The sequence below is a fragment of the Mercenaria mercenaria genome, chromosome 6, assembly GCF_021730395.1.
Source record: "Mercenaria mercenaria strain notata chromosome 6, MADL_Memer_1, whole genome shotgun sequence".
Taxonomy (NCBI): domain Eukaryota; kingdom Metazoa; phylum Mollusca; class Bivalvia; order Venerida; family Veneridae; genus Mercenaria; species Mercenaria mercenaria.
Window position 1 is genome coordinate 61,464,055 of NC_069366.1, and position 27,834 is coordinate 61,491,888.

Sequence of the window (27,834 nt, forward strand, 5' to 3'; positions counted from 1 at the left end):
CAAGAACAAAGATCACCACAAAACAGTTGTTTTGGCCAAAAAACATAAATTCCATGGCCACAATTACAGTGTTATATCAAAGCAAATACATTTTACAATTGAAAACAAACTGAATAAAAATCCTAGATCATGTTTGACTCTATGTCAAAAACTTTTTGAGATAAGTATGACTGAAATTTTTAGGCACTTTAAGCATATTTTTATAAAGTCATGTGCCATAACTCTGGTCTGACTGAGTGAATGCCAAACAAAACCCCAGGTGCACAACCTTACAGGCCAATATTAATCCTATAAGGCCTGTTCTGTTATGTACCATTTTATGATAAGATTTAAAGACCCACCAAAATCTAGTGACCCCTTCCCCAGGCAAGAACTTCAGGTAAAATCTTTCTGATAATACAGGTGACACTTGCCCACTTCCTGAATTAATGTTTTCACAAAAGTCTAAAAGAGCACAGATATAAAAAAAAAAATACTGTAGAAACAAAATGTGGTCAAAACTAAAGATACTTTTGTAGAAATGCACATGTATACCCCAAAGCATTGTTGTAATAGGAAAGAAGTCAAAAGGGGACAGGAGCAAAAGTCAAACAGACCCTGATGGTTTGCTTAATGACTGAAACGCAATAGGGATCATCTGCTCAGCATGTCCGACCATCCCATGAAGTTTCAATGTTTTGGGGTCAAGTGGTTCTCAAGTTATGGATTTGAAATGAGTTTCCATGTTCTGCCCTGGCCCCTGTGATTTTACTTCTTGGCATGTCCAGTCATCATCAAGTGGTTCTTACGTTATTGATCCTATAACGGTTTTCCATGTTCAGGACCCTGTGACTTTGACCTTTGAACAAATGACCCCATAATCATTAGGGACCATCTACTCCTAATGCCCTATCAAAATAGGGGTCATCTACTTTGTATGTCTAACCCTACTTTCTGGGTCAAGTGGTTTTCAAGTTATTGACTTGAAGTGGTTTTCCATGCTCAGGCCCCTGTGACCTTGACCTTTGATGAAGTGACCCTAAAACCTATAGAAGTCAACAACTCTGCATGTCCAATCATCCTATAAAGTTCCAACATTCTGTGTCTAGTGGTTTTTACATTATTGTTCATGGAAACATTTTTCCACGCTCAGGCCCGTGACGTTGAATTTTGACGAAGTGCACACCCCTTCCCCACTCCCCCCCCACCCCCCACCCCCAGCTTAACTTAATACCTGCATTACTGTTTAATTAGCCATCAAATTACTTATAAGTAAACCCTTCATTAAAATTTGCCAAAGGTGAAATTATGTCTCACGTACAACAAGTCTAAAGTGAAATTTGCAAAGTCTGCATAATTTTACACATACCAGCCAATTCCGACAGTGAGGTACAATCATGCATTGATATAAAATCGCTGACTGGCTCATCCTCTTTTTCTAATGCATCGCTAAATCAGCAACCACAACTGAGTGTTTTCTCTATTTTCTGTCACATTTAAAACCGTGCTCTTTCATAAACATTAAGACATAACTACTGGGAAAGTTTAAGGGAAACAAACGTTTATACCTTTTTCTGCTTTATGCTATTGTTGAAACTGCTACAAAATCTTATTAATTTATACTGGAGTTTATGTGAACATTTATTTATAAAAATAGCAATCTGAGGAAAAACAAAACATAAAAAAGTTTAAAAAATAAGGATAATTTTATTAAATATAGAGAACAGTTTCAGCTTTATCACAATTAATTAAAACTCAATAATTACCTCTGTATAATTTTTGCTTTGGACACTGACAAGAAAACATTACATTTATGAAGTATTAAAACGGGAGTTTGTGAAGTTTCAGCTATGAAAGTGTCAATAGTTTTACGAGTTACTATCATATTAACTATCTGCTTCTTTTGTGAAAAAATTTCTGGTCTCAAAAGAAGAATAAAAACATCAAAATGCAAATATACATTTGTAGTCAATGAAATGGACACTTCTAATTGTCCCAATGCTTTGTCACCAGTGCAAGCAGATAAGGAACCTGAGAAGTCATTCCAAGTCAATCCTCTACTCCCGCTGAACGTTCCGACACATGTCGTAAAAGAAGAAAATTCCAACGATGTGAAATCATGGCTTAATAATATGGAAAAACAACTATATGAAGAACTTAAGAAAAGTGATGTTATAAACGTAACTTTATCCAAACATGAAAATTCGCTGTCAAAAGCTGAAAAAACACTGAGAGATTATGAAACAAACTTCACAGCAATATTTAGAATGTTACGATACTTAGAAAATTCAATACAGGATCAATATACAATGAGCAAAAACCTAGACAAGAAATTGTCTGGGGTGATGCTGGACGTTGTTGAAGTGAATAACGTGTTGTCAAAGAAGGTTACGGCGGCAGTGGATGGACAAATACAAGGGAAGGATATTGAGGTCCAGAGTGTATCTAAGGTTACCTCTTGTTCAATCTCTCCTGGAATTGTTGTATACAGAGGTCAGTAGGTTTTCCTTTATGGATTTTATTTTCATTAGGTTTTCGAAGACTGCTTAATAATTATATATATCATCTTTCATACAGCTGAATGCCAACAAACAAATAAAATTCCCATTCATTTTAAAATGAAATCCTCAAGTTTATATACCCATGAAATTACAATTTTGGCCAAAACCATGGCAACTCATACCCATGAAATTACGTGACTTTCTCAGTAATTAAACCTGTATAACTGTTAGATCCATCTTATTGCATGACAAGATTTTTTAACCATTTCATTTTACATACTGAATGAAAATATTTAATTTTTTCTATTAAACATTATTCCAAACAACTCTGGTTCAAAACTTTTTGAACAAATTTAAATCCATTTTGAAAAATTCTTTTTCATTTTTTTATTTACATAATTTTTATGTCACCCTTATCTATACTTATGGAATTTTCAGGATAATCTTACTTTGAATAAGTGTATAAACCTTGAAGTTTTTATTGACAAAAATTTCATTTTGTGATGACTCAAGATATCTCCAGAATTCAAGATGATAACCATCTCTCCATCTCTCACAGAGAGAATTGTTGTCTCAGAGTAAAATTGGAATATCCTTGAAATACTTTTAGAAGTGGCACACAGTGTAAAATCTGGTGTTCATAAATGAAATATGCTTTGATCTTTCATACCTTAAAATACAGACACATTTATCTGGAAAAAAACAACACATTTTCATTATATTTCATCTCTTGTTCCCAATAGTTTGACCAACTTATACTCATGTAATCTAGTCATCTTGTAACAATTAACTGATTTTTGGCTCTTGTACACAATAAAGAAATTTAAGATTTTGAGAAAGACTGTTACGAAAGTTTAATTCAATTACAATGCACCATTAACTTCAATCCAGAAACATTTAACACTAATCATTGTTGTCTGGCACTGCTTGAATTTTAATGACATCCAGCCAGGAAACATTTCTCACAATTGTCTCAGGAGTCAAACTTAAAACAAAATTGCATCTTTTTTAACAGTTCATTTATGGGCTACAAGGTTTACAGAACTTCTGTGTGACATTTATTCTGAGAATATACTGCATCACACAGTCTCAGTAGAGAAAGTTATAAAACTTCTCAATATTGTGGAATAAAATCATGAACATAAAAGAATTGCACTCTCCCCAAAATACTTCCTAATTACATCAGTATCAAACATCAAGAGTCTAAAATGACTCAAAAATATTTTAAGTAAAAGACGTAAGATGAAAATATAATAATATTTAAATAAAGACAGTTTGTGAAAAGTCATTTATTCCTTATCCAGTACCTCTAAAGCATGTACGTGAGTAAGCTGTTTACTTGTATAGAACAGCTTGCTACACTGGAAGAAATTCAATACTGTTGAAAATAAAAGAGTTAAAACCAAGAAAACAAACACTGTTAATTTATAAAAGCTTTTTGTATGATAAGCATCATTACTCAAAGGTTATATTTTGCAGAACACCTGAAGCATCCTATAATTGCGCGGCGCCATGAGAAAACCAACATAGTGGCTTTGCGACCAGCATGGATCAAGACCAGCCTGCACATAAGAGCAGTCTGGTCAGGATCCATGCTGTTCACTTTCAAAGCCTATTGCAATTAGAGAAACCATTAACAAACAGCATGGATCCTGACCAGACTGCGCAGATGCGCAGTCTGGTCTGGATCCATGCTGGTCTCAAAGCCACTATGTTGGTTTTCTAATGACAAGGCTCATATTATGAAAATTACTGTGAAAATATTTTTATTTGTGAATTTTTGCGTATTTCGCACTAGGACTTATGCGCGAATTAAAGACCGCGCTAATATTAATTTTCAATTTTATTTTTTTATTTCTAAAATTGAAAACCGTGAATTAAAGCCCACGCGAAACAGTCCTTTTTCCCATTTGCCCGAAATTTCATGCCAGCGAATTTAAATGATTTCACAGTATAAAGACAGCTCATGGTAGATTTACTTCTAATCTTCACTACATCAATTATTCTCTGATATTTCTGTAAAACAACTATTTGGAACAGAAGCTGATATACCTGACAACATCAATAGGAAGCTAATAACATGATACACCATTCCTTGAGTCTACAAATCTGTGATCAATTATACTGTCATCAGACTGTTGCCTTCCTGCCAACAACCCTGGCAATCCCTGTGGTATCCTCATTATGATTAAATCAAAAATCAAAATTTCATTTATATTTTCAAATAAAATGAGTTTGGGCACCTGAGTCTGATAATCCAACCTTGCCATTGGTCAATTTCAAAATTCTACTCAGAATTAACCAATCACAAGCTTGAGTTTTCAGACCGGTTTTAATCTTGAAACAACTATGATTTTTTCATCCCTCTTCATGTTTATATAAATAAACACATTATTGTCTTAATACAAAATGTACTAAAGATTTCAAAACAACATACTAGATATTATCTGCATTATTTACATTGTTCTATCCTGACATGTCTGAATTCAGGAGCAGTTTTGCAATTACATGCAACATGGTCCACATTTCTGTCATTGTTTCCTATTATATTCTGGAAACAAGAAAAGATTATGTAATCAATCAGAAATGTTGCCAGGGTGCAAATTTGTATAAAGCCTAAGTCTGAAGAATCCACATCCTATTATATTGGTGGTTTCATTCTACGTTGCATTTATAGCCAGTTTGTGGCAATTTTTTTAGGTCCAAGGAGCCAGAGTTAGGAGCCTATAAAATCTATACTCAGAGTAATTAAAAAGAGTAATAATTAATGTTGTATTTTTTATCTCTATTAAAGCTAGGGACACCTGTTTACATCCAGTACAATTAGTGAAATTGTAAAAAATTCAAACAGGCTAAATAGCACACTCTCGTATGTAAGGATCTGTGACGTCACCGATAAGGTCTGCTATCTAAAAATAGCACAGCACTCAATTTGCGGACAAACAACCAGTGCCTTCATTGTACAATAGTATAAGTAAACCAAAAATTTTGCATTTATTTCGTTATTTTTGTTCAGGTTTCTAGCATGCACATCGCAAACAAATGTTTTTCTTCACTTTTTATTTCACTAAACTAGCCGAGAAACTCTTTATTTTATATCCATATTAGAATTAACGCTTTTTCATCAATATATATGTATGGATGGATAATGTTATTATATAATTCTGTTCTTTTTGTGACACGTCCAGTTTAAAAAAAAGAATATTTAAAAAAGTAGAATAACTCGGGAAAATGTATTAACACCAAATGGAAAAACGTTATTTAAAACAAAAATGTATTCACAGATCCAAATTGTTCTTCTTAGTTACTGTCATATATTAACATTATATTTTAGTAAAAAATCTTCCATTTTAATTGTTTGATTTAATAGATCTATCTGTGAATGTAAAATCGCATAATTTAAATTCACTGAAATTTTGAAATGTTATAAACAACATATATATTTTAATGTAAACTGTCAGGCACCGTGTAAAATATGGAGTGGAGTCGTGGAGTGGAGTTGTGGAGTGGAGTCTGGAGTCGATTTTGGAGTCAATATTGGAGTCAATTTTGGAGTCAAATTTGGAGTGGAGTCTTTTTTGGAGTCAAATTTGGAGTCGATTTTGGAGTGGAGTCTTTTTCGGAGTCAAATTTGGAGTCGATTTTGGAGTCAGTTTTGGAGTCGATTTTGGAGTCAAATTTGGAGTGGAGTCTTTTTTGGAGCCATTTTTGGATTGGAGGCATGGGGGTGATTTCTCTCAGGCCTGTAGTCACTAAATATATGTAATTGTCTCTTATTGAAACAGTCTTGATTGATAAAATGGGTCTTAAGACAAATGGTCTCTAATTTTATGCGGCTCTCAAGCAGGATTTTTTTAATCCCCCGCCGTGGCGGAGGGATTATAGGAATGGTCTGTGTCCGTCCTTCCGTCCGTCCGTCCTTCCGTCCGTCAATCCTTCCGTCCGTCCTTCCGTCTTTCCGTCCTTCCGTCCGTAACAAAATCGTGTCCGGTCCATATCTCCTAAACCCCTTGAAGGATTTTCATGAAACTTGGGTCAAATGATCACCTCATCAAGACGATGTGCAGAACCCATGAGTCAGCCTTGTCGGTTCAAGGTCAAGGTCACAACTCAAGGTCAAAGGTTTGAGCCTGCCATTTTGTGTCTGCTCTATATCTCCTAAACCCCTTGAAGGAATTTTATAAAACTTGGGTCAAATGATCACCTCATCAAGACGATGTGCAGAACCCATGAGTCAGCCATGCCGGCTCAAGATCAAGGTCACAACTCAAGGTCAAAGGTTTGAGCCTTCCATTTTGTGTCCGCTCTATATCTCTTAAACCCCTTGAAGGAATTTTATAAAACTTGGATCAAATGATCACCTCATCAAGGCGATGTGCAGAACCCATGAGTCAGTCATGCCGGCTCAAGGTCGAGGTCACAACTTAGGGTCAAAGGTTTGAGCTTTCCATTTTGTGTCCGCTCTATATCACCTAAACCCCTTGAAGGATTTTCATCAAACTTGGGTCAAACGATCACCTCATCAAGGCGAAGTGCAGAACTTATGAGTCAGCCATGTCGGCTCAAGGTCAAGGTCACAACTGGAGGTCAAAAGTTTGAGCCTTCCATTTCGTGTCCGCTCTATATCTCCTAAACCCCTTGAAGGAATTTTATAAAACTTGGGTCAAATGGTTACCTCATCAGAATGATGTGCAGAAATTATGAGTCAACCATGCCAGCTCAAGGTCAAGGTCACAACTAAGGGTCGAAGGTTTGAGCCTTCCATTTGGTGTCCACTCTGTATCTCCTTAACCCATTGAAGGATTTTCTTGGGTCAAATGATCACCTCATCAAGACGTTGTGCAGAATTCATGAGTCAGCCATGTCAGTTTAAGGTCAAGGTCACAGCTAAAATCAAAGGTTTTACCCTTTCACTATCCATAGCAGTGGCGGGGGATTTAGCTGTCATTCAGACTGCCTTGTTTTAAATGTTAAGGGATTTTGTGAGTAGAGTCTCATTGATGCTTAATGTTACTGAAGTGTTTGGTCTATATTAATTATTATTATCATTTTTGTGGTGAATTTAGGGATGGAATTCCTTGATTTTATGGTCGAAAAAAACAAAAAAACAACAACACTGGTTATAACTGTTTTCATCACGGTTTTCCTGGTTATAAAATTTCTGTTAGAGTCTGTGTTTTAAGACAATGGTCATGTCATTATTGGTAATATTATGGTTTACCAAGGGTTTTAAAGTCCCAGAAACACTTTGGATATTATAATTTCAAGTAGCATTTATGTCACGAAGAAAGAATTCAAAGATATCAGCCTCTCTACAAATCTTGTTCGGTCTTAAGCATTGTTTTCTGTAGAAATCTGATCAAACCATTAAATTAAGCATAGAAATTTCCAAACTACTGAAAATAACGAGGGTTATTGCAGGCTTAACGTGAAAGGGAACGTAATAGCAATAATTCTAAATAAACACTTAGAACATTCTTTCGATATCGCCCATCAATATGCCTTTGTTGATTTATTTTAAAGTTACAACAAAAGCCTGCATTTTTTAAACCAATGTTTTTAGAGATTGGACCAAATGATCGGTCAGTTTGTATAGAAAAGGGATAGGTGATTTGCTCTGTTTTAGGGTGCATATTGGCTGGATCCTATTGTATGTACTGAAAAATATCTGTAATAAAAATGTCACTTTCACAATTGTGTGTAGGTCTACTAAAATTATACATTTTGTATGAAATTTATTAAAAACAAAACAAACAAAAAAAAAGAACAAGGTTTACAGTCACTGTATTTACTTCAAATATACCCAAAATGCACCATTTGCCGTTCTCATTTTTAACAAGAGCTGTCACTAATGGTGACAAATGCCCCCACAGCACCTTGACCTTTGACCTGGTGACCCCAAAGTCAGTAGGGGTGGTGTACTCAATAAGTACTATCAGCATGTGAAGTTTGAAGGTCCTGGGTGAAGTGGTTCGCGAGTAAAGTGCCTTCATGCAAAAAATTAACGTTGGCCCATGTGGCCTTGACCTTTGACCTGGTGACCCCAAAGTCAGTAGGTTGGTGTACTCATAAAATACTATCTGCATGTGAAGTTTGAAGGTCCTGGGTGCAGTGGTTTGCGAGTAAAGTGCCTTCATGCAAAAAGTTAATGTTGGCCCCTGTGACCTTGACCTTTGACCTGGTGACCCCAAAGTCAGTAGAGGTGGTGTACTCAATAAGTACTATCAGCATGTGAAGTTTGAAGGTCCAGGGTGCAGTGGTTCGCGAGTAAAGTGCCTTCATGCAAAAAGTTAACGTTGGCCCCTGTGACCTTGACCTTTGACCTGGTGACCCCAAAGTCAGTATGGGTGGTGTACTCAATAAGTACTATCAGCATGTGAAGTTTGAAGGTCCTGGGTGCAGTGGTTCGCGAGTAAAGTGCCTTCATGCAAAAAATTAACGTTGGCCCATGTGGCCTTGACCTTTGACCTGGTGACCCCAAAGTCAGTAGGGTTGGTGTAATCAACAAGTACTATCAGCATGTGAAGTTTGAAGGTCCTGGGTGCAGTGGTTCGCGAGTAAAGTGCCTTCATGCAAAATGTTAACGTTGGCCCCTGTGACCTTGACCTTTGACCTGGTGACCCCAAAGTCAGTAGGGTGGTGTACTCAATAAGTACTATCAGCACGTGAAGTTTGAAGGTCCTGGGTGCAGTGGTTTGCTAGTAAAGTGCCTTCATGCAAAAAGGTAACGTTGCGACTAACGAACTAACTAACGGACGGACAGTTGAAAACTAATATGCCTCCTTTCAGGGGCATAAAAATTCTTGGGGAGGATACCCCCGTACCCCCAACACCACCCCTGCATACTATGAACAAGGTTCCGGCTACTCGCCTGCAATCTTTATAGCTGACTCGAGTAACATGGATATTTATAAATTCTGACCTTGTTATTTTCTCAATAAACCATTCGTTATTTGATATAGGTATCGTTTATAAATTTTGAATTTTGACCAGCGAAGACCATGGCTGATCATGGTCTGCATTGTTTGCAGAAGGCAGACCTTTTTGCATGTTTACTATTTAACAGTCTGAACTTAGAATTTACAAAATGCAAATCTTTTAAATGCAGAATGATGTTTTGTCTTTATTCATAGTTGAGCCACATCATGAGAAAACCTACATAGTTTACTGCATTTGCATCGAACTAGATCAGCCTGCACTATTCTCATTCATCTGATGTTCGACATGGTAACCGAGAACAGTGGTAGATCTCTCGTATGCGAGAATGGCCTGCACAGGCATGAAGTTGATCAGAATTCATATAGTTCTTTAACAATTTGTCTTACTCGAATATGGTTTGAAAGCAAATTTTGTATGGAATGAGCAGACGAATCAAGAACCAGACTAGTGCAAATGTATTTTTTTTTTGTGAATTGTACTATTGTCTATTATAAACATATGCATAACACACAGTATTCTATCCTTCATTAATTTCATCAAGTAATATCGTGTCTTATTATAATGTGTCTCATTATATTATGCCGTTTGTAGTAGATAGTAAATATTTAATTACCTAGGCCATACCAAATTGATTAATAGTTCTTCGGAAAATTTTTTAAAAAAATAGGAGCGAGCGAGCGAAATTTTTATTTTATTTTTTTTTTCTCAATTTTGATTTTTTCAGAGGCGGGTAGATTTTACATGGAACGAGCGGGCTTTTTTTATTTTTTTTCCCCAGCTTGAATCCTTGAGGAGGCGGTTTATGATTATATATAAAGTTAACATTTCTTTAGAAATAACACAGAAATCAAACATTTACAGTGTGGGTAACACAGTATATAGCTTTTCTATATGTTTTAAAGACTACATGAATGATTTTGCAAATAAATTCTTGCCAAAACTCACTGAATCACTTTATTTTTTTTTATTTTGTAATTTTAATTACTAAGGAATGAGTGTCTTATTTTTAACTTTGATTTTTCTACATTAATCTGAAGACGTGCCTATTTAATGGCACAGGATGAGGAATATTAAAGACAAAACAGGCACATGATTGTGTGGAATAACATTTCTTCTGAAACACAGTTAGATGGCTTTGACTCATGAACAAATTTGTGCCCCTAGTGGAAATCCAACCCATAGAGGTGAGGGAAGTAATAAACCACTTGACCAGTGCGACCAAACGGAGTTTGGCATACAGATGCTTCGACATTGCTCGAATCCCTTTGGAATAATTTCTTAACAGATCATGATCAGGCTAGCTTAAGCTTTTGTGGTAGAGATTCATTTCAGGCAAAAATAATAACAGGCGGACAAAGAATGATCCCAATATGGCCACCCTTAAAAGTGTTGTTTGTTGTGCTTTGACTGAACTATAAATTTAGAGTTGGGGAAGTCTGTTTTTTTCAGTTTCTTTCGTTCAATCAATTTACAGCCAATTTTAAATATATCCTGGCGTCATGTGTACAAACAGGCAAAACTGGGGTTACAAAAGGACAGATTTTGTTAGAAAATTATTTTCATATCAACACTACTTATTTGAAAAGCTAAACAATTTTTAACTTGACTAAATGTGTTTTGATAGAATATCTGACTGCTGTACTAAAGAAGTTACGTTCAAAAAGATTTGGGCCGAGACAATGTGATAGGTCAGGATCTGTGAACAAATATTTTTTTAAGATAGTAGTTGGCCTCAGCTTTGGGCTTTAGATCTAACATGCTGAATTAAACAACTGATAACAAATGGTTTGAAAACTTTGTATCTGAACAATATTTCCAAACATTTTAACTGCATCCCCGTGCAGGTCTTACAAGTCGGGCTTCGTTCTTTTCACTGTATTGAACAAAAGTAGAAAGTGCCTATTTCATTACCTACCGGCACATCGAAGGCAATGTGTGGCACTAGCACAGACACTCCAGATTTAAAACAAATGATGAACAACACCATAATTCCTGACTTTTTGAATTTGGATCATCAGTTACATGTATTACGGACGCATGAAATCCGATCATAATCACTTTGACGCATCAAAACAGCGATAAAACCTGTTTTGCCGTTATTATTCCGGACCGCGTAATCGAAAAAAAAAAAAAATTTTTCGGAGATTTTTATGTACGTGCGGGCGCGTAATTTTTATTTTTTTTTCTCGGGAATGAAATTATTCATGCGGTAGTTCCGACGAACGACATATCAATTTGGTATGGCCCTAGGTTTTTTTTCTTGTTTTCATTTTCTGGATTCATTTTAAAAACTTTAAACAATATTTTCTCATTATTTCACATTTCAAGTTAGAAATGTTTATCAATTCTCTCTGAGTAATCTTCAGGCAACATCTGACCCAACATCATAAATAACAAACCATGAAGGAACTAGGGGTCAAGTCCTGATAAGAATGAGATATCATGCTGAGGTGCTGTACCAGTACCTTCTCCAGCAGAATTTTGTAGAAATCTGTCATAAAGTAGAGAGTGATTGGTTGTAATTAACTATCCAATGTAATGGCAAGTTACTCTTACCAATCTGATAAGGGTCATTTGAGAAAACATCAGTAACTGTTATTGTTATTTCTAGAGGAGTATGATATTGAGCCCATTCATGATTCAACAGTTTACTAGTACATGTAAGTGTGAAATACTTATGTGGATAATTATTTGGAGGTGACATATAAACGTAGGATCATTTAATGAATTTTTAGGTTTTATTAACTATTGAAATAGTTCAATTAATCTTGTTGAGGTCAGTTTTTTTGACTCCAAAACTGACTCCAAAAGCGACCCCAAATTTGACTCCAAAATCGACTCCAGACTCCACTCCACCACTCCACTCCATGACTCCACTCCATATTTTACACGGTGCCAAACTGTCATCCACATTATTATTTTCGGCCACATATTCAGTTATTCGTTGAAACAATTAACACCTCTGTGATATACATATGTTGTGTTTTATTACAAATGACCCCTTAGTGTGACATAATAAACTAAAGATATTTGACTTTTGATAGTAATATTTACATGTTATCTGATAATAAATATGTTTGAATCTAATGCATCACCATTATTTTCTACCAAATCATGCATATATTTATATGTATTCTTAGAAAGGATAGATCGAAATATTTGACGGATCCACACCGACCACTGACATCGGGGATCATAAATGAGTTTTCGTCTTGTGTTGTGTGAATCAGCTGTTTAGAAAAAAAAAAAACATGTAGTTATATTTTTTATGATTTTAATTCTGCTGATACATTCTTTGGACGTCATGAATCAAAATGATTTAGCATTAAAGTTTCAACTACAAGTGCTCTTTGGTGTGTCGCATCCGAAAATATTGTAACTTGTTATTAAGCTGTAAACCGTTCTTCTTATGCAAGATTTAAATAGTATAATATGGGGTAATATGGATGCCATGCTTCAAAATAGTGCTCTTTATTTGCTTAGTAGGCCCGTTTTGAATCGTTTTCTTAAAATAATATGTCTGTATATTTTGTATATTCCTTACATTCGTTCCAATATATTTCTTTAATTAGTTATTTATATTTTCATCTCTTATTTATTCTGTTAACGGGTGCGACAATTCTATACAGGTGGCATGTTACATTTTTAATTCCCGGATAGATGATGATTCATTATATCTGGAACAACTGATACGGGGACTGGAAACAGGCATTTATCTTATCTGATGCTGTCGTCCAATCGAAGCGTATGCCGTAGGTTATTCTGCTATTACTCAAACACTTACGCCTTACAGTTTAACTCGTCCTTTCAGTGAAAATCTGGGAAAGCATTTGTTGAATTTTTTGTTGAAAACAAAAGTTCTGCCATGAAATTATTGCCTACATCTGTTTTTAAATGGAAAATATCTACATTAATGTTACTTTTCGCCCTGTGAAAATGGCTAAATCTAGACTTGTCTTACCCAGAGAGAAAGATGTCGTTTTTTATATGATATTTGCCTTGTTGATTCAGAGTATTTAGAATAAAAAAATTAGGACATATTTTAATGAAAATAGCAAGTCAAAACTGTAAACTGTTGCCTGAAAATATTTGTTTATGATATTGCTCTGTTCTTCACCATTTAAATGCGTGTTAAACCTAGATGATTTTCTGCAGTTTTATCTAAAAGTTCGGAATACTAAATGTAACTTCGTTGTTGGCCTTTTAAAAAAAAAAATATTGTTATTTTAATTTAAATACATTGTATTTTTCACACATCAGTTTTAAGATTAAATTTATTAAACTAATTTTTGGAGTTTAAACAACAATTTCGTTTGAAACATTCCCTACGTTCAAGAAGAATGTTTGTTTCTGTATGTAGAAATCTGACATTATAAACAATAATTATAATTATGGCTCTACAAGATTAAGCAAAGTGTCAGCTTTCTGTTATTTTCCATTTTTTTTATTCAAATCCAACAAAAATCGGCCCTTTGATAAAGGTTTGAAGTTACGTGGTAAAATATTTCTTCAGGGAAGTGAGCTCGAGTTAATTCATAATAATTAAGCATATCACCACATGCAGTCGCATGCTGTTTTTGCTTCAGAATCCCTTTAGATCAATCTCTGATCATCTAATTATCGCCACTTAACATGTGACTGGTAAATCCTTTGAACAATAAGTGTTATAGCTCCATGATTAACATGAGGTAATATGCTAATTACGCGCTAATCGATAGTGGCGAAAACAAAATATCGATCGCTAACGACTGGTCGATATTTACAGGTATGGACGACAGCATAGTACAGATAAATGTATTGATTTATACGGAGTTTCTACTCCCCGTATTAGACCTTCCTGATTATATAAAGAAAACGCTCTCTTGTCCGCAATTCGCGCATTGCATTATGGTATAACTGCTGTATGTTCTATTTATAGAACACGAGAGAGAGCTATGAAAGCAAACTCAGTCTACTCATGACAAAAATGATATAAACGCCCCTCTCAAGCCCTGGGCACTTAGCTTAATGCAAAATATATGAAATCATGACTGGAACTGAATCTCCAAACCATAGCAACCAGATAAGTCATTTCTGAGCATACTTCCAAACTGACCTTGAATGATGAAGGCTGCATTCCAAGTCAGATTTTCAAACCTACTTTTATATCTTAAAGGAACTCTTGAACATTCTGGATTGTAAGCCAAACACTGTGGCCAGAGTTGCAAGATTATTAACATGACCAGTCTCAAAACTCCAGTATTTGATTGACTATTCTTTAGTTTAAATTTGAATCTGGCCAATGGTAGAGCTACAATCTCAGACTGGTTTCCAAACATTTTTTATGCTAAAATGGCCAGTCTAATGACATTATCATGAGATGGGGGGTCTTATCAAGCAACATTTTACAGAAGCCTGCAACAAATCATCCTGATCTCTATCTTGAGTCAAAGCAATGAAATTGTTTTTTTATCTTGACAGTCAAACAAATAAAAACGTTTTTTATCTTGACAGTCCATTTAATAAAAACTTCAACAGAGTTTTTGGAATATTTTACAGCTTAGCATACTGTTTTCTTTACATAAAATGATACAGAAAAACCAGAACAATAAAATAGATCATCTGTAATCTGTATGAAATAAAATAGTTGTTCAAATGTCCCTGACATTACAGTAACATAGTTACTAGTAAAATAGCTTGAAAAAATCCTAAAATAACATGAATTTTACATTAAATCACCAGGAAATTGTTGATAATGCCCCATTTCCTGTATTTAGTTCAACAAAGTTTTCAATCATTTATTGCAAAAAGCAAAGGAAAGAAGAAGAATTTATTGCAAACAATGAGAGTTTAATACCTAAATGCTGGGGAGACAGATCAGTGATGTCACTCCAAAGACCTCCATGTATCTATTAGAAAATGAGTCTAAAAGGGGGTATGTGTGAATTCAGCAGATATCTACCACAACACACCCCTTTCCCCCTCTCCACCCTTCCCCTTCCAAAGAAAAAAGAACTTTCTAAATAGACTCAAAATATATTTTTACTGGCACAAGGACCAGTCCTCAATATTGTATAAAATGCAAAGTTTTTGACGGTATATGATGGCTATTATGACCAGTTTCAGCAGAAAATAGTGCAGCCCATGCTACCTCATCTTTCACATTCTATGCTCAAAAAGTGCAAAAATTATATCTAAACAGACTAAAAAGGGGTAGGAAAAATCAGTTTTTAAAGTGTATTTATAACTATTTTAACCATTCATTCCAAATTAGAGCCAAAGTTATCCATTATGAAAGTACCTTGGGGTTTAATGGCTTTACAAATCTAAATTATGCCATTTGTTTTTTCATTTCAAGACAGTGAAAGATGCAATTTAACATGTATCAACCTTAATTTGCAATTTTTTGGATTCTGTCACTTTAACTATTTTGTTAAATGATATCAAAACCACAGTAGACAATACTGATGTGAATCTAGCTGTAAAATGTAACTTAATGGCTTTATCAAAAATATCTTTAATCTCACTGAAGCTTTACCTACTATCTCTTTCTTATTTTTTAAATGTCTCCATTACATGTCACAGCAAATTAATTCAAGATCTATACAAAAACCCACTTATACATCAAATATACTTTAATGAATGTTATAATTATCAAGAAAAGGTTACAACACAAATTGCAAAAAGGAAAAGCTTTTGTAAAAATGATTGACAACTTTTAATGGCTCTTTTTGTTTATTTGAATGAGAAAAAATTTAGCTAGAGAAGCAGATACTCAAATTCACAACCACATCAGACCACTGTACCTGCTCTTGTTTCAAATGTTACATAACAGTGCTATTGGTCGCTTAAAAACAACCAAACAGAATTCCTCTGAAATATGTCTTGGAACTCAGCTTTATGGTGTTTATTGTAGAAGTAAAGGGACAATTAGCAAATCAACATAAAGCTGTATATTCAAGAAGAATAGAAATTATTCTTACTTCACCATTTTTTCATTCTTCCACAAAAAATGATTGTGAGTATTTTCCAAAATTTTCTGGTAAGTTGTCTACTGAACTTGCATAGTAAAATGTCAAGGTAAAATCTTTAATAATTATGTATAAATGAATTCAGAATAAATTTTGTTGAAATATGAACTTAGCAGACACAACAACTTCTTGGCCACCAACATCATTTACATACAAATTGCTTTTCATGCTGAAATTATTTTGCAATTGTTATTTTTGCAACATGAAATTTTATTAAAATACATAAATTTTGATTATTTCTGCATGAGCTTTTGTATAAATTCTGATTATATCATCATGATTTTCATTTTAAACTTTCATATGAATTCAGAATATTTCTATATTATACATTAAATGTGAGTAAATTTATAACACCTTGTCACGATAATAACAACATTATAGGGTAAACAGGCGGCATCCTGCTAGTGTTCTCAGACATTCTGCAATTTCAGCCAATTTGAATATATTTGGAAAACTTTATTCTCCTAGACGTTCCCGGAACTCACTTTAAAATAAATTAATTACTACATTAGTATCTCTGAGGTATGTGTTTCTTATCATTATTATTCTGAATGTTATATTCAGAAAACCTAGCTTCAAAAACAACATTAAAAGAGTCTGGAAATTCACATCCATCAAGTTTCTTTAAAAAAAAAAAAGAAGATATTATGATATTGATAACCACACAGATAGTATAGTCTTAAGATGAATGAAAGTGAAAATATCAAACACAGTGTGTAACCAGACACAATGATTTGCGGAAATAACACTGATATACTGATATATGGTAGGTTCAATGGAAAAAAAACTTCCAAATCAACTAAAGAAAATCTACAACATATAAATCTTTCTCTTTTATCACAAAGCACGCCAGTGAAATATCAGCATGACAGAGATAAACATCATTGAATTAATGCTAGGTTTCATGAATGGGAAATGATCAATTTCAACAACCAATGATCAGCTTTATATGTCAAAAAGATATTGTTTCTAAGTAAAGATTGGTTATGATACACATTATGATGATTTAGATTTGAACAGATATAATTACTTCTTACATACTCCTGTGCATACTCCAAAAATTAAACTGACTCGAAATCCACATTATTGTAACTGCAAAACTGGTGCTATGACTGAACATTGTTGTTACAGGTTGTACACAGTGTTTAAGTCTTGCAGAAAATTCAAAAGACTTTTAATGACATTTCAATTAAAATTATCTTAACACATTTACAATACTCTGACTGCCTAATCCCAGTTATTCATGCAGTAAAAGTGCAGCTGCCTCCAGCATTTCCTGAAAATAAATTTGCAATCATAGCAGTTTTCACCCAAAAGCATCTGTGTCTTTTTCAGTGCTGTTATTTTCAGACTGTACGAGCTTACTGCCATATTGTGTGTTTATCACTCAAGTTATGCTAAGAACATTAAATATGACGGTCAGATTTGACCTTAACCTTTGACCTACATCATGGTTCATGTACTCTGCACATCGTCCCATAACCAACTACCTACATACCAAGTTTGAAGTCAATACCTTCTTGAATGGTTAATAACTTATGCTCCAGACACTAAACATGAGACAAATTTGATCTTTGAGTATCATAGTGTGGGAGGAGTCGGACACACAGGCTTTTGGGACGGACTGATGTACAGATGGCCGGATGGACAGCAGCAATGCTATATACTACCCACATAAATGTGGGGGCATTAAAAATGGCTACAAAAAGAGGCATAATTTCATCAAAATGACAGCAGAGTTATGGAGCCTTTGTCTATCATGAGGAAGGCATGCGTAAAGCTTTAGTAATAACTGAGAAATGTGTTTACAAAGCTGACAGTCTACACACACGACTAACATTGCCCAGGCGAAATGAAGGTCATATGACCATGGACTACCATGGTAGTTCATGGTCATATGACCATGGTTGACCGTGGTCGATCACGTTTTGTTAAATGGCACCACAGTTCTTGATAGTCAATAATCAACATGGTCAACCATGGTTGGGGACCATGGTTGACCATGGTTGTGGACCACAGTCAAAAATGGTTGACCTAGGTCCACGACCATGGTCGAACATGGTAATTATGTACAATAAAAAACTGTGGTGCCATTTAACAAAACATGGTTGACCATGGTCAAAATGTGGTCGACCATGGTCATGACCATGAACTACCATGGTAGTCCATATACACTGGGATCAGTCTTGACAGATACCTGATGGACAACTAGCAAACACAAAAGCTCATGGTGAGAACCAGTTCTCACATGAGGTTAAAAATGGACAGAAATAAAATCAAGTGTATATCTGACTACTAAAATTTAATTCCTTTTTCATTTATTGATGTATCGACTTGCAATTTTTTTTTACATTTTAAAGAAGTATGCAATATGGAGGGAAGCATCTCCCAGATTGTTGATATCTTGTTCGATGATATTATCATTTATAATGGAACATTGTTGGTGGCTAAGTTTTGATAAAAGAAACTGACTGTTGCATAAAATCATATTGGAGAAAATTTCAAAATTCTGAGAGACCGTTTCTTCGGAAGTAGTTACTTATGTAAATATACTGAAAATTTGGGTATATTATGTGAAAAACGAGAAATCAAAATACACTATTTTGATATGTCTTAAAATCAGTATATCTGAAACAATGTTTTGCACTTCAAATTATAAGGTTTGTTTAAAATATATCAAAATATTTCACCAACACAGATATGTAATTAAATGTATAAATATAAATTTGAAAGGGTCCTGAACATATATGACAATTGCAGTCTATATCTATTTTTGCAAGTCAGTCATTTATTTGTCATAAAATTGCTAAGATGACAACAAATTATAGTCAGACTATGAAAGTTTACCTTTGAATCTGTCTATAAATGCAGGAAAACTATTCTATATAGGAAAACTTTTGGAGCCAAAATGCAGTCAGGCATCTTTGGTGCATTGTAAAACTTGATAATTGTGAAAATTACTAACATGACCATGGAAGTCCATGGTCGACCGTGGTTGAAAAAAGTTGACCACGGTAGACCATGGTCAAACTGTTGATTGTCTTTTCTGACCATGGTCGAACATGGCCAATCTTCTCTCACCATGGTAGACCGTGGCCAACCCTGCTCCTGACCATGTTTTCACCATGGTATTTGATGACTGACCACGTGAAAACATGGTCAACCATCAAAAACTGTGGTGACCATGGTCAACTATGGTCATCATTTCGTCTGGGTGGTCACAGACAGCTAAATGAACTTTTTGTAACAATCATCACCCTGTTATTTTCCAATGTTCATACCTATCTTACAGTGTTTTCAAACAGACATCGAGTGGAGTACCAGAAGTCATTTATCAAAATTATAGTCAACAAGAGCTGTCTCCGTAGGATGACACATGCCCCCGATGGCACTTTGAATGAATAGTTATGGCCGATGTTAGAGTTTAGGACCTTTGACCTACGGAGCTGGGTCTTGCGCGCGACACATCGTCTTACTGTGTCACACATTCATGCATAGTTATTTTAAAATCCATGCATGAATGACAAAGATATGGACCGGACATGCCCATCAATGCACTATCATGAAAAATGATCTTTAACATCTAAGTGTGACCTTGACCTTTGAGCTACGGACCTGGGTCTTGCATGTGACACGTCGTCTTACTGTGGTACACATTCATGCCAAGTTATTTGAAAATCCATCCATCGATGACAAAGATATGGACCGGACACACCCATCAATGCACTATCCTTTAACGTCTAAGTGTGACCTTGACCTTTGAGCTACGGACCTGGGTCTTGCGCACTGCACCTCGTCTTACTGTGGTACACATTCATGCCAAGTTATTTGAAAATCCATCCATCGATGACAAAGATATGGACCGGACACGCCCATCAATGCACTATCCTTTAACGTCTAAGTGTGACCTTGACCTTTGAGCTACGGACCTGGGTCTTGCGCACTGCACGTCGTCTTACTGTGGTACACATTCATGCCAAGTTATTTGAAAATCCATCCATCGATGACAAAAATATGGACCGGACACGAAAATTGCGGACAGACCGACAGACGGTTCAAAAACTATATGCCTCCCTTCGGGGGCATAAAAATGACATTGTGTCATTTACTTAAATATATCAAATATAATAATTGTTTTTGAGACAAAAAGTCGGTCACTGACACAGAGTCAATTTTTTACTGAATGGCTCATTGAAAATATGTTTTCTCTAAAAGCATTACCATTTTACTAATAATCTTTATGTTTTACCACCTTATCAAATAACAAAATAATGCCTGTATAAAATATGCCTTTTTCAAAAAATAAATTTATTACCCCATGAAAAATTTCACCACAAAGGTTTAACCTACTCATAAGTTATAATGACTGGGTTAGAGGGGCTTTATTTTCCATTCATCTTTTCTAAAGTAGACAGCAATGAGCTTGTACATTTCTATATTTTATGTAGCAGTAAAGTTAACTTGTTTCCATTATCTAAAATTGTTACATTTTCATGTAATTTGTAAATGAGATCACAGTTAGTGTCTTGGCATGACAGGATGCATTCATCAACCAGTAGGATATCAGTAGTGTTGTGCAGACAAAAAATAGCTACCAGGTTGATTTATGGAATTTGTCACAATTTTACTATGAAAGAAGAGAATAGGTGTGTTTGATAAAAACTTTCCTTTCTTTTTTACTTTGTAGACAACTCCTGTAAATTCTGAAACAAGAGGACCAAATGGTCCTCAGTCACTCACCTAAGGAACATCTGGAATAATCTTGCTGAAAATGTGACTGAAGAAACTGTTCTCTATTTTTTTCTGTATTTTTTTAGTGAAAAAAGAATGCAGCCCCTATTGCACACACCAAGTGATCTAGTTTTTTACCCAAGATGACCTACATTCAAATTTGACCTAGATTTGATCAAGACAATATCATGAATATGATCAAATTCTACGAATATCCAGTGAAAAATGCAGCCCCTATTGCATACACAAGGTTTTTCTTTGATCTGACCAGGTGACCTAGTTTTTGACCCAAGATGACCCATATTCTAACTTGACTTAGATTTCATCAAGAAGATCATTCTGATCAAATTTCCGAAATATCCAGTGAAAAATGCAGTCCCTATTGCCCACACCAAGTTTTTCTTTGATTTGACCCTATGACCTAGTTTTTGGCCACAGCTGACCCATATTAGAATCTGATCTACTGACCTAGTTTTTTCTTTAACTCGGGTATCCAAGTTTTTACTTGTCCTAGATTTCAAAGAGTAATTTTGAGAGAGTTTCATAAAGGTCAGGTAAAAAACGTAACTCTACAGTGTTAACATGGTTTTCAGATTAACTGACCTACATGTGGCCTAGTTATTAACCCAAGATGACCCGGTAATGAATTTGTCTGTGATTTTATTAAGCGAAATATTCTGACCAAGTTTCTTTAAGGTGATCTCTAGAGTGTAAACAGTCAAACTGTTGAACACAACTGATGCACAACGATGGACAACGGACACAAGGTGATCAAAGAAGCTCATCTTGAGCAAGTTGTGCAGATAAGCTAAAAAGAGGGACATTATTCATGAAATATTTGTGCCAGAGTTATGGACCTTGTTAATGATCCTGTAAAACAATTATAGTAAGTTTGAATTAAATCCCTTTAATCGAACAGAGATATTGTGAAAAAGCATCAAAATTAACCTTATATTTTTAGTAAAAAGGGGGCATAATTCATTAGAAATTTATGTCAGAGTCATGAATCTTTTGTCATACCATGTGGATGATAATGTTGAAAAACTATTATAAGTTTGAATCAAATTCTATTAGACCTAAATTAAATATAATATTAATAGACACAGAGTGAAAATGCACCAAAACTATAAACTTATTTGTTATTTTAAATTTTGGAATAAACTTACTGTCATATAACCGATTTTTTTCAAAAGGGTCAACAGCCTGTCACTTTTAAAATGATGAGCAAAAACCTATATAATACAAAACATCTGTAAAAAATATTTCATATCAGTTTTAGCTTCATTTTCTCATTTCTCAGTGTCTATATCAAAGTCTTTGTAAATAGTGAAGATATTCTACTTTTTCATTAGTAGTACCAAGTGATAATCAAAGGCCTGAAGGGCCTGAGTCGGCTAATGATTGATGTACTGACAGTATAGTCTACCAGTTTCAGCTTGTTTTTAGTTTTTTTCTTAAAATTTCATAACACAGCTCGATATTTACCCAAAATATTATATCTGGATACGATTACACTTTTCTCCAGTTTCAACAATATATTTTACAAATTGTGATGATACGAAGACATTTAGCAGCAATTGGCAGTATCTGGCATTGAAGTTTACGGTTAAATTACCTCTTATCTAAATCTTTTCATAAAAAAGTTGTTTCGTTTCGTGAAAGCAGCCAAACATAGACGATCTACTTTCGATTTCAAAAACTACAAGAAAATACAATTTAATGTTTCGCCGATTTGTTTATTTCTCGAAAAATAAGAATTAAAATCATTTTTAATATCAGTAGTAACTAAACAAACCAGTAAGAGCTTCTTCTTCCGATAATTTATCCGTTTACTGACTGCAAAATTCAACCCACGCAAAGTTTATAGAAATCATACGATGCGTGTTTACGTTCAATGTGGGAGAATTAAGGCTGATCGGCTATGTTACCTAACGCATCCAGACGATTCAGATTTTGTTTTTAAAAAAGCATTGTGTGCGTTTCTGTAATTTTATATACGTTTTTATACGCTTAGAAATTATTAGACATGCGTATTTGCATTATTTCTATACGTAATTTACGCTAATACGCATCTTATCTGGAGCCCTGTGGAACTATTTTTTGTCTTTCGCTGGATGTTACCCAAGCCTTGTAAGCCTGCGCAATTCTTAAAATGCACATTTATGCTTAATGAGTTACATTCGAGTATTGCACAATTACAAGTCATAAGTATGACAGATTACATCGTATATTGGTCATAGCAAAGGGAATTGACACAATTTAACTTCATTCATGCAGTGAACTGTTTGAAGTTTGAGAAATCTAATGGAACTACATCCCTTCACGTGTTATTCGGTCCATTTAGAGAATCGCTGAACAGCAAGGACTCGTCAAAAGGCTTTCAGCCTTTAGCCGACTCAAAAATCACTAATCTACATTTTCCTTTGAATACTACACCCACAAAGAAGACACAAAAAAGATCTGATTATTATTTTTTTTTTTTTTTTAATAAATAAAACTTGCAACTGAATTTCATTACGATCTTTTTTCACAATCATGTCTATTTTATACATACTATACAACCTTTATTTTTCAAGATGATTTACCACGTGTAACTTTTAAATCGGCAACAGTTTGATAAATCAATTAGTGAAGTCTGCATCAAATACCTACACTGCAAAGAAAAGTCATTGACACACTTAACAAAATGTAAATTAGATTGCATTAAAGTACATTTAAGATGTTCATCTACCTATCCTATTTACTGATATGTGAATAGTCAAAAACGTATCTAATTTTTTCAAAGTTAAAAACTTTTGAAATGCATCATGCAAATATCGATATATTTCTTAAAGATAGATATATTTATCATATTTTTACCAGAAGCATATAGATATATGAGTAATTGGTATTTTCATATTACAGAAAAACATTGTGATAAAGGAAGGACATGTAGAGCAGAAACATCAAATGGACATAATATATTGGATATTTTCTATTTGGATGTATTTCATTTTACATTCAATAGTAATCTGGATTGCTAACAATGATTCATTATACTTTATACTAAAAACACAGAACATCTGGAACAGTCCATTATAACCTTCAAATATATGTTTATATAACAGAATGCAAATAATTATTTAAGCTCTGCTGGGACTCAAACCCAGGACTTGTCATACCTGATTGAGGCAGACACTCTACCACTTCCCTATATAACACCAGTGCACATGTCTATAGCTAGGCTGAGTATAAGTGCAATCTATTCTTTACCCAACTACATTATGTAAACTAGAACAATTATTGTGTTCAGAGTAGTCCAAATTATCGGTGTATTAACTCTGCTAGCTAATGGCAATTTTCAAATACAGAAAAAGTATAATCTAATTTTTCCAACATTTCTAATTGGTCAAAACTGCACAAATTTCTCTGTCATTTTTTTAGAATATGAACTTACTAACTGGCAGTACCAGTGATATATAACCTACACAGAATCTTTTACACAGCAGGATAACTGCAAAGACAGTGAGCTTTGTCTAAATTTCAGCAATTATTTTACAAGTTTTGAGAGGGTTTCAATCAATCAAAATGCACAAAGAACTCTTGTATGGTCTCTACAAAAAAATGTGACTGTTGTGAACAGTTTGAGAGACTGGGAAATCACAGACAATTCAAGTAATCATGGTTACAGTAACAAACAAGAAAACCCAAGGTCATGTTCACAAAAATCTTATATCAATGTTTGACAAGAAAGCAAACAATTATAGACAGGTTATGGTCACAATATCAGAATAAACATGACCACTACCAGCAAAATTATATCAAACTAAATAACTAAATTATATATAACACTCAAAATCTTGAGAATTTACATCTGAAAAAATTGCCACTTTATCCAAAAGCATAAAATTTCATGCAAACATTAACCCTTATCATGCTGGACACAACTGATTCTGCCTTTGCGACTGTGCAGTCTGGTCAAGATCTGCACTGTTCACCATTCTGTCAGTATTTTTTCAGTAGGAAACTCTTTTAACAGTTAATGGTACTGTCCAAATTGAAAGCTGGACAAGTTCATTATAGAAATTTAGCAGGGTAAGAGTTAAATGATTTACCAATATATACTTTATGTTTCAGACTGTGCTGATGTATTCAGTCGTCACAAAGAGTCAGGTGTGTACTATGTGACACCTTCTTACGCTCCATGTCCAATACCTGTTTGGTGTGACATGGACACAACAAATGGAGGGTGGCTACTTATCCTGAAGCGTCAAAATGGAGAAGTTGATTTCAAGCGCCTGTGGGATGATTATAAACATGGCTTTGGTAACATCGTGAATGAATACTATTTGGGAAATGACAATATATTTCTAATAAGCAATCAACGCCATTATGAGCTACGCATAGATCTGTGGGATTTTTCCGGAAATCGAGTATATGCTCTTTACAAAACATTTCGCATTGATGGTGAGCGTGACAATTATCGCCTAAGTATTCATGCTTACGAAGGAAGTGCTCGAGATTCACTGAAATCGCATGATCGTGTAATGTTTAGTACGCCAGACCGAGACAATGATGAATATCAAGGTTACAACTGTGCCCGAGAATGGATGGCGGGCTGGTGGTTTAACAACTGCTGGTACTCATTCCTAACTGGACCATACTATAACATATCTAAAGTTAGATACAGAGGTATCTCTTGGAATGACTGGAAACATGAACAGTTAGCAAGAGTCGAAATGAAAATACGTCCCAGTAGAATTGCTCCAACTAATTACGAGATTCAAAGTACAAATGACACCAAAGGTGCAGACAGCAAAAATAAGAAAGCAGAATTCAAGAATGAGCAAAGGGGAAATTGAAAACAATATGCTCAAAACCATCCAACAATCACATTTTCAAATGATTTTTATACATTTTTTTAAACTGAATTGAATGTTATAAAATAAATACATGATCAATTTACAATTTTACACACAAAGTCCCCATCAGAAAAGACTTACATACAATGGATGTGAAGGAAGCAGAGTTTATTTTATGGTCTAGCTTAAAGGCTTCATTACATAATATATTATAAGACACTGTTGCTTTATCATCTAATGCGCTCAAGTCAATTTAATAGTCACTTTCAAGGAACAAATATGAGCCGCACCATGAGAAAACCAACATAGTGGCTTTGTGACCAGCATGGATTCAGAACAGCCTGCACATCCATGCAGTCTGGTCAGGATCCATGCTGTTTGCTTTCAAAGCCTATTGCAGTTATAGAAACCGTTAGCGAACAGCATGGATCCTGACCAGACTGCACGGATGCACAGGATGGTCTGGATCCGTGCTGGTTGCAAATGCACCATGTTGGTATTCTCATGGTGCGGCTCATATTATGCTGACAGAAAGCAAACTTTGAAATAGTGCTGAGCTAATGATATAACCTGCAAGCAGAATATGTAAAATGCTCCTAAGCTTTCAAACTGCCTTGTATTTACATATGAAAAAAAAAATGCATAAATTTTCATTTTCTATATTTTTGCTGTAAAATTGCAATGACTTCATTTAACATTCTGCAAAGTTTCGGCAGCAGATTCCATATCTATCTTATCAACAGAATATCTGAGATTCAAAGGTTGTAAATATATTCTATATTTTTGTGAAGATTGATGCTTTTGTTGAATAAAATGGCACTTTACAAAGAATTCTTCCACAAATAATGCTGGAATCAGCTGTTTTATATGTGTCTGTTTCAGATCTATTTTGACATGAGGAAAAGTCTATGTCTACAATAATTATCCATCCTGTACATTTAATATGACTCAAGTTCTTATAAAGGCCTTGGGAATAATATATTGGAATATTTATGGTATACTGACCTTTTTCCTATAGACACAAGGCATTATCCAACTGAAGAGTATGGGCCCTGGTGACTACATGGACCAATTACCCTTTGCAATATACAGTATAACCTTGTTTAATGACACTACCCCTCTGAAGCCTGGCTTTACCCTTTGCAATATACAGTATAACCTTGTTTAATGACACTACCCCTCTGAAGACTGGCTTTATCCTTTGCAATATACAGTATAACCTTGTTTAATGACACTACCCCTCTGAAGACTGGCTCCCATCCTTATGTTTGTTCTTATATATACATTTTATTTATTAAAAGGGAAGTAACTCCAGCAGGTTGTTTCTACATTGACATTTTTATTGCTCCGAATGCATGGTTCAGCCATCAGATAAAATTGTGCTATTTTAGAGGCTAAAATTTTCTTATAAAATGTTTGCAGTATTCATATAAATCGAGAGGGCCAAGATAGCCCTTGATTGCTCACCTGAGTAACACACCATAACAGTGTAAACATGTTTAACCTAGTGACCCAATTTTTGAAGCTACATGACCCAATTTCAAACTTGTCCAAGTTTTCAAGGAGAAAAACATTCTGACCAAGTTTCATAAAGATTGGAGTAAAAATCTGGTCTCTAGAGTGTTAACAAGATTTTTCTTCAATTTGGCCTCATGACCTAGTTTTTGACCAAATGCAACCCGGATTCAAAATAATCCAAGATTTTGTAATAACAAATATTCTGTCCAAGTTTTATGAAAATTGAATAAAAAATTTGGCCCTTAGAGTGTGCACAAGTTTTTTTTTTATTTGGCCTGGTGACCTAGTTTTTGACTCAACAGGACCCAGATAAAC

General features: G+C 34.6%; 2 protein-coding genes across 2 annotated transcripts in view; one reads left to right on the plus strand and one right to left on the minus strand.

The window, feature by feature from the left end:
• LOC123548733 (protein disulfide-isomerase TMX3-like) overlaps positions 1-27,834 on the minus strand; it is a 151,686-nt gene that overhangs the window by 71,935 nt on the left and 51,917 nt on the right. The gene's annotated exons all lie outside the window — the stretch shown is intronic.
• LOC123548734 (fibrinogen-like protein 1) lies at positions 1,401-26,851 on the plus strand. The gene is made up of 2 exons (XM_045336241.2): positions 1,401-2,472; positions 25,277-26,851. Exons 1-2 carry the CDS (start codon positions 1,830-1,832, stop codon positions 25,999-26,001), a joined length of 1,368 nt encoding a protein of 455 aa, XP_045192176.1. The 5' UTR covers positions 1,401-1,829; the 3' UTR covers positions 26,002-26,851.

Bases quoted from the DNA above. Each gene is read 5' to 3' on its own strand.
- LOC123548734 (XM_045336241.2), top strand. From the start codon at position 1,830: ATGAAAGTGTCAATAGTTTTACGAGTTACTATCATATTAACTATCTGC. The intron at 2,473-25,276 runs GTCAGTAGGTTT...TTTATGTTTCAG, and splicing joins TGGAATTGTTGTATACAGAG to ACTGTGCTGATGTATTCAGT.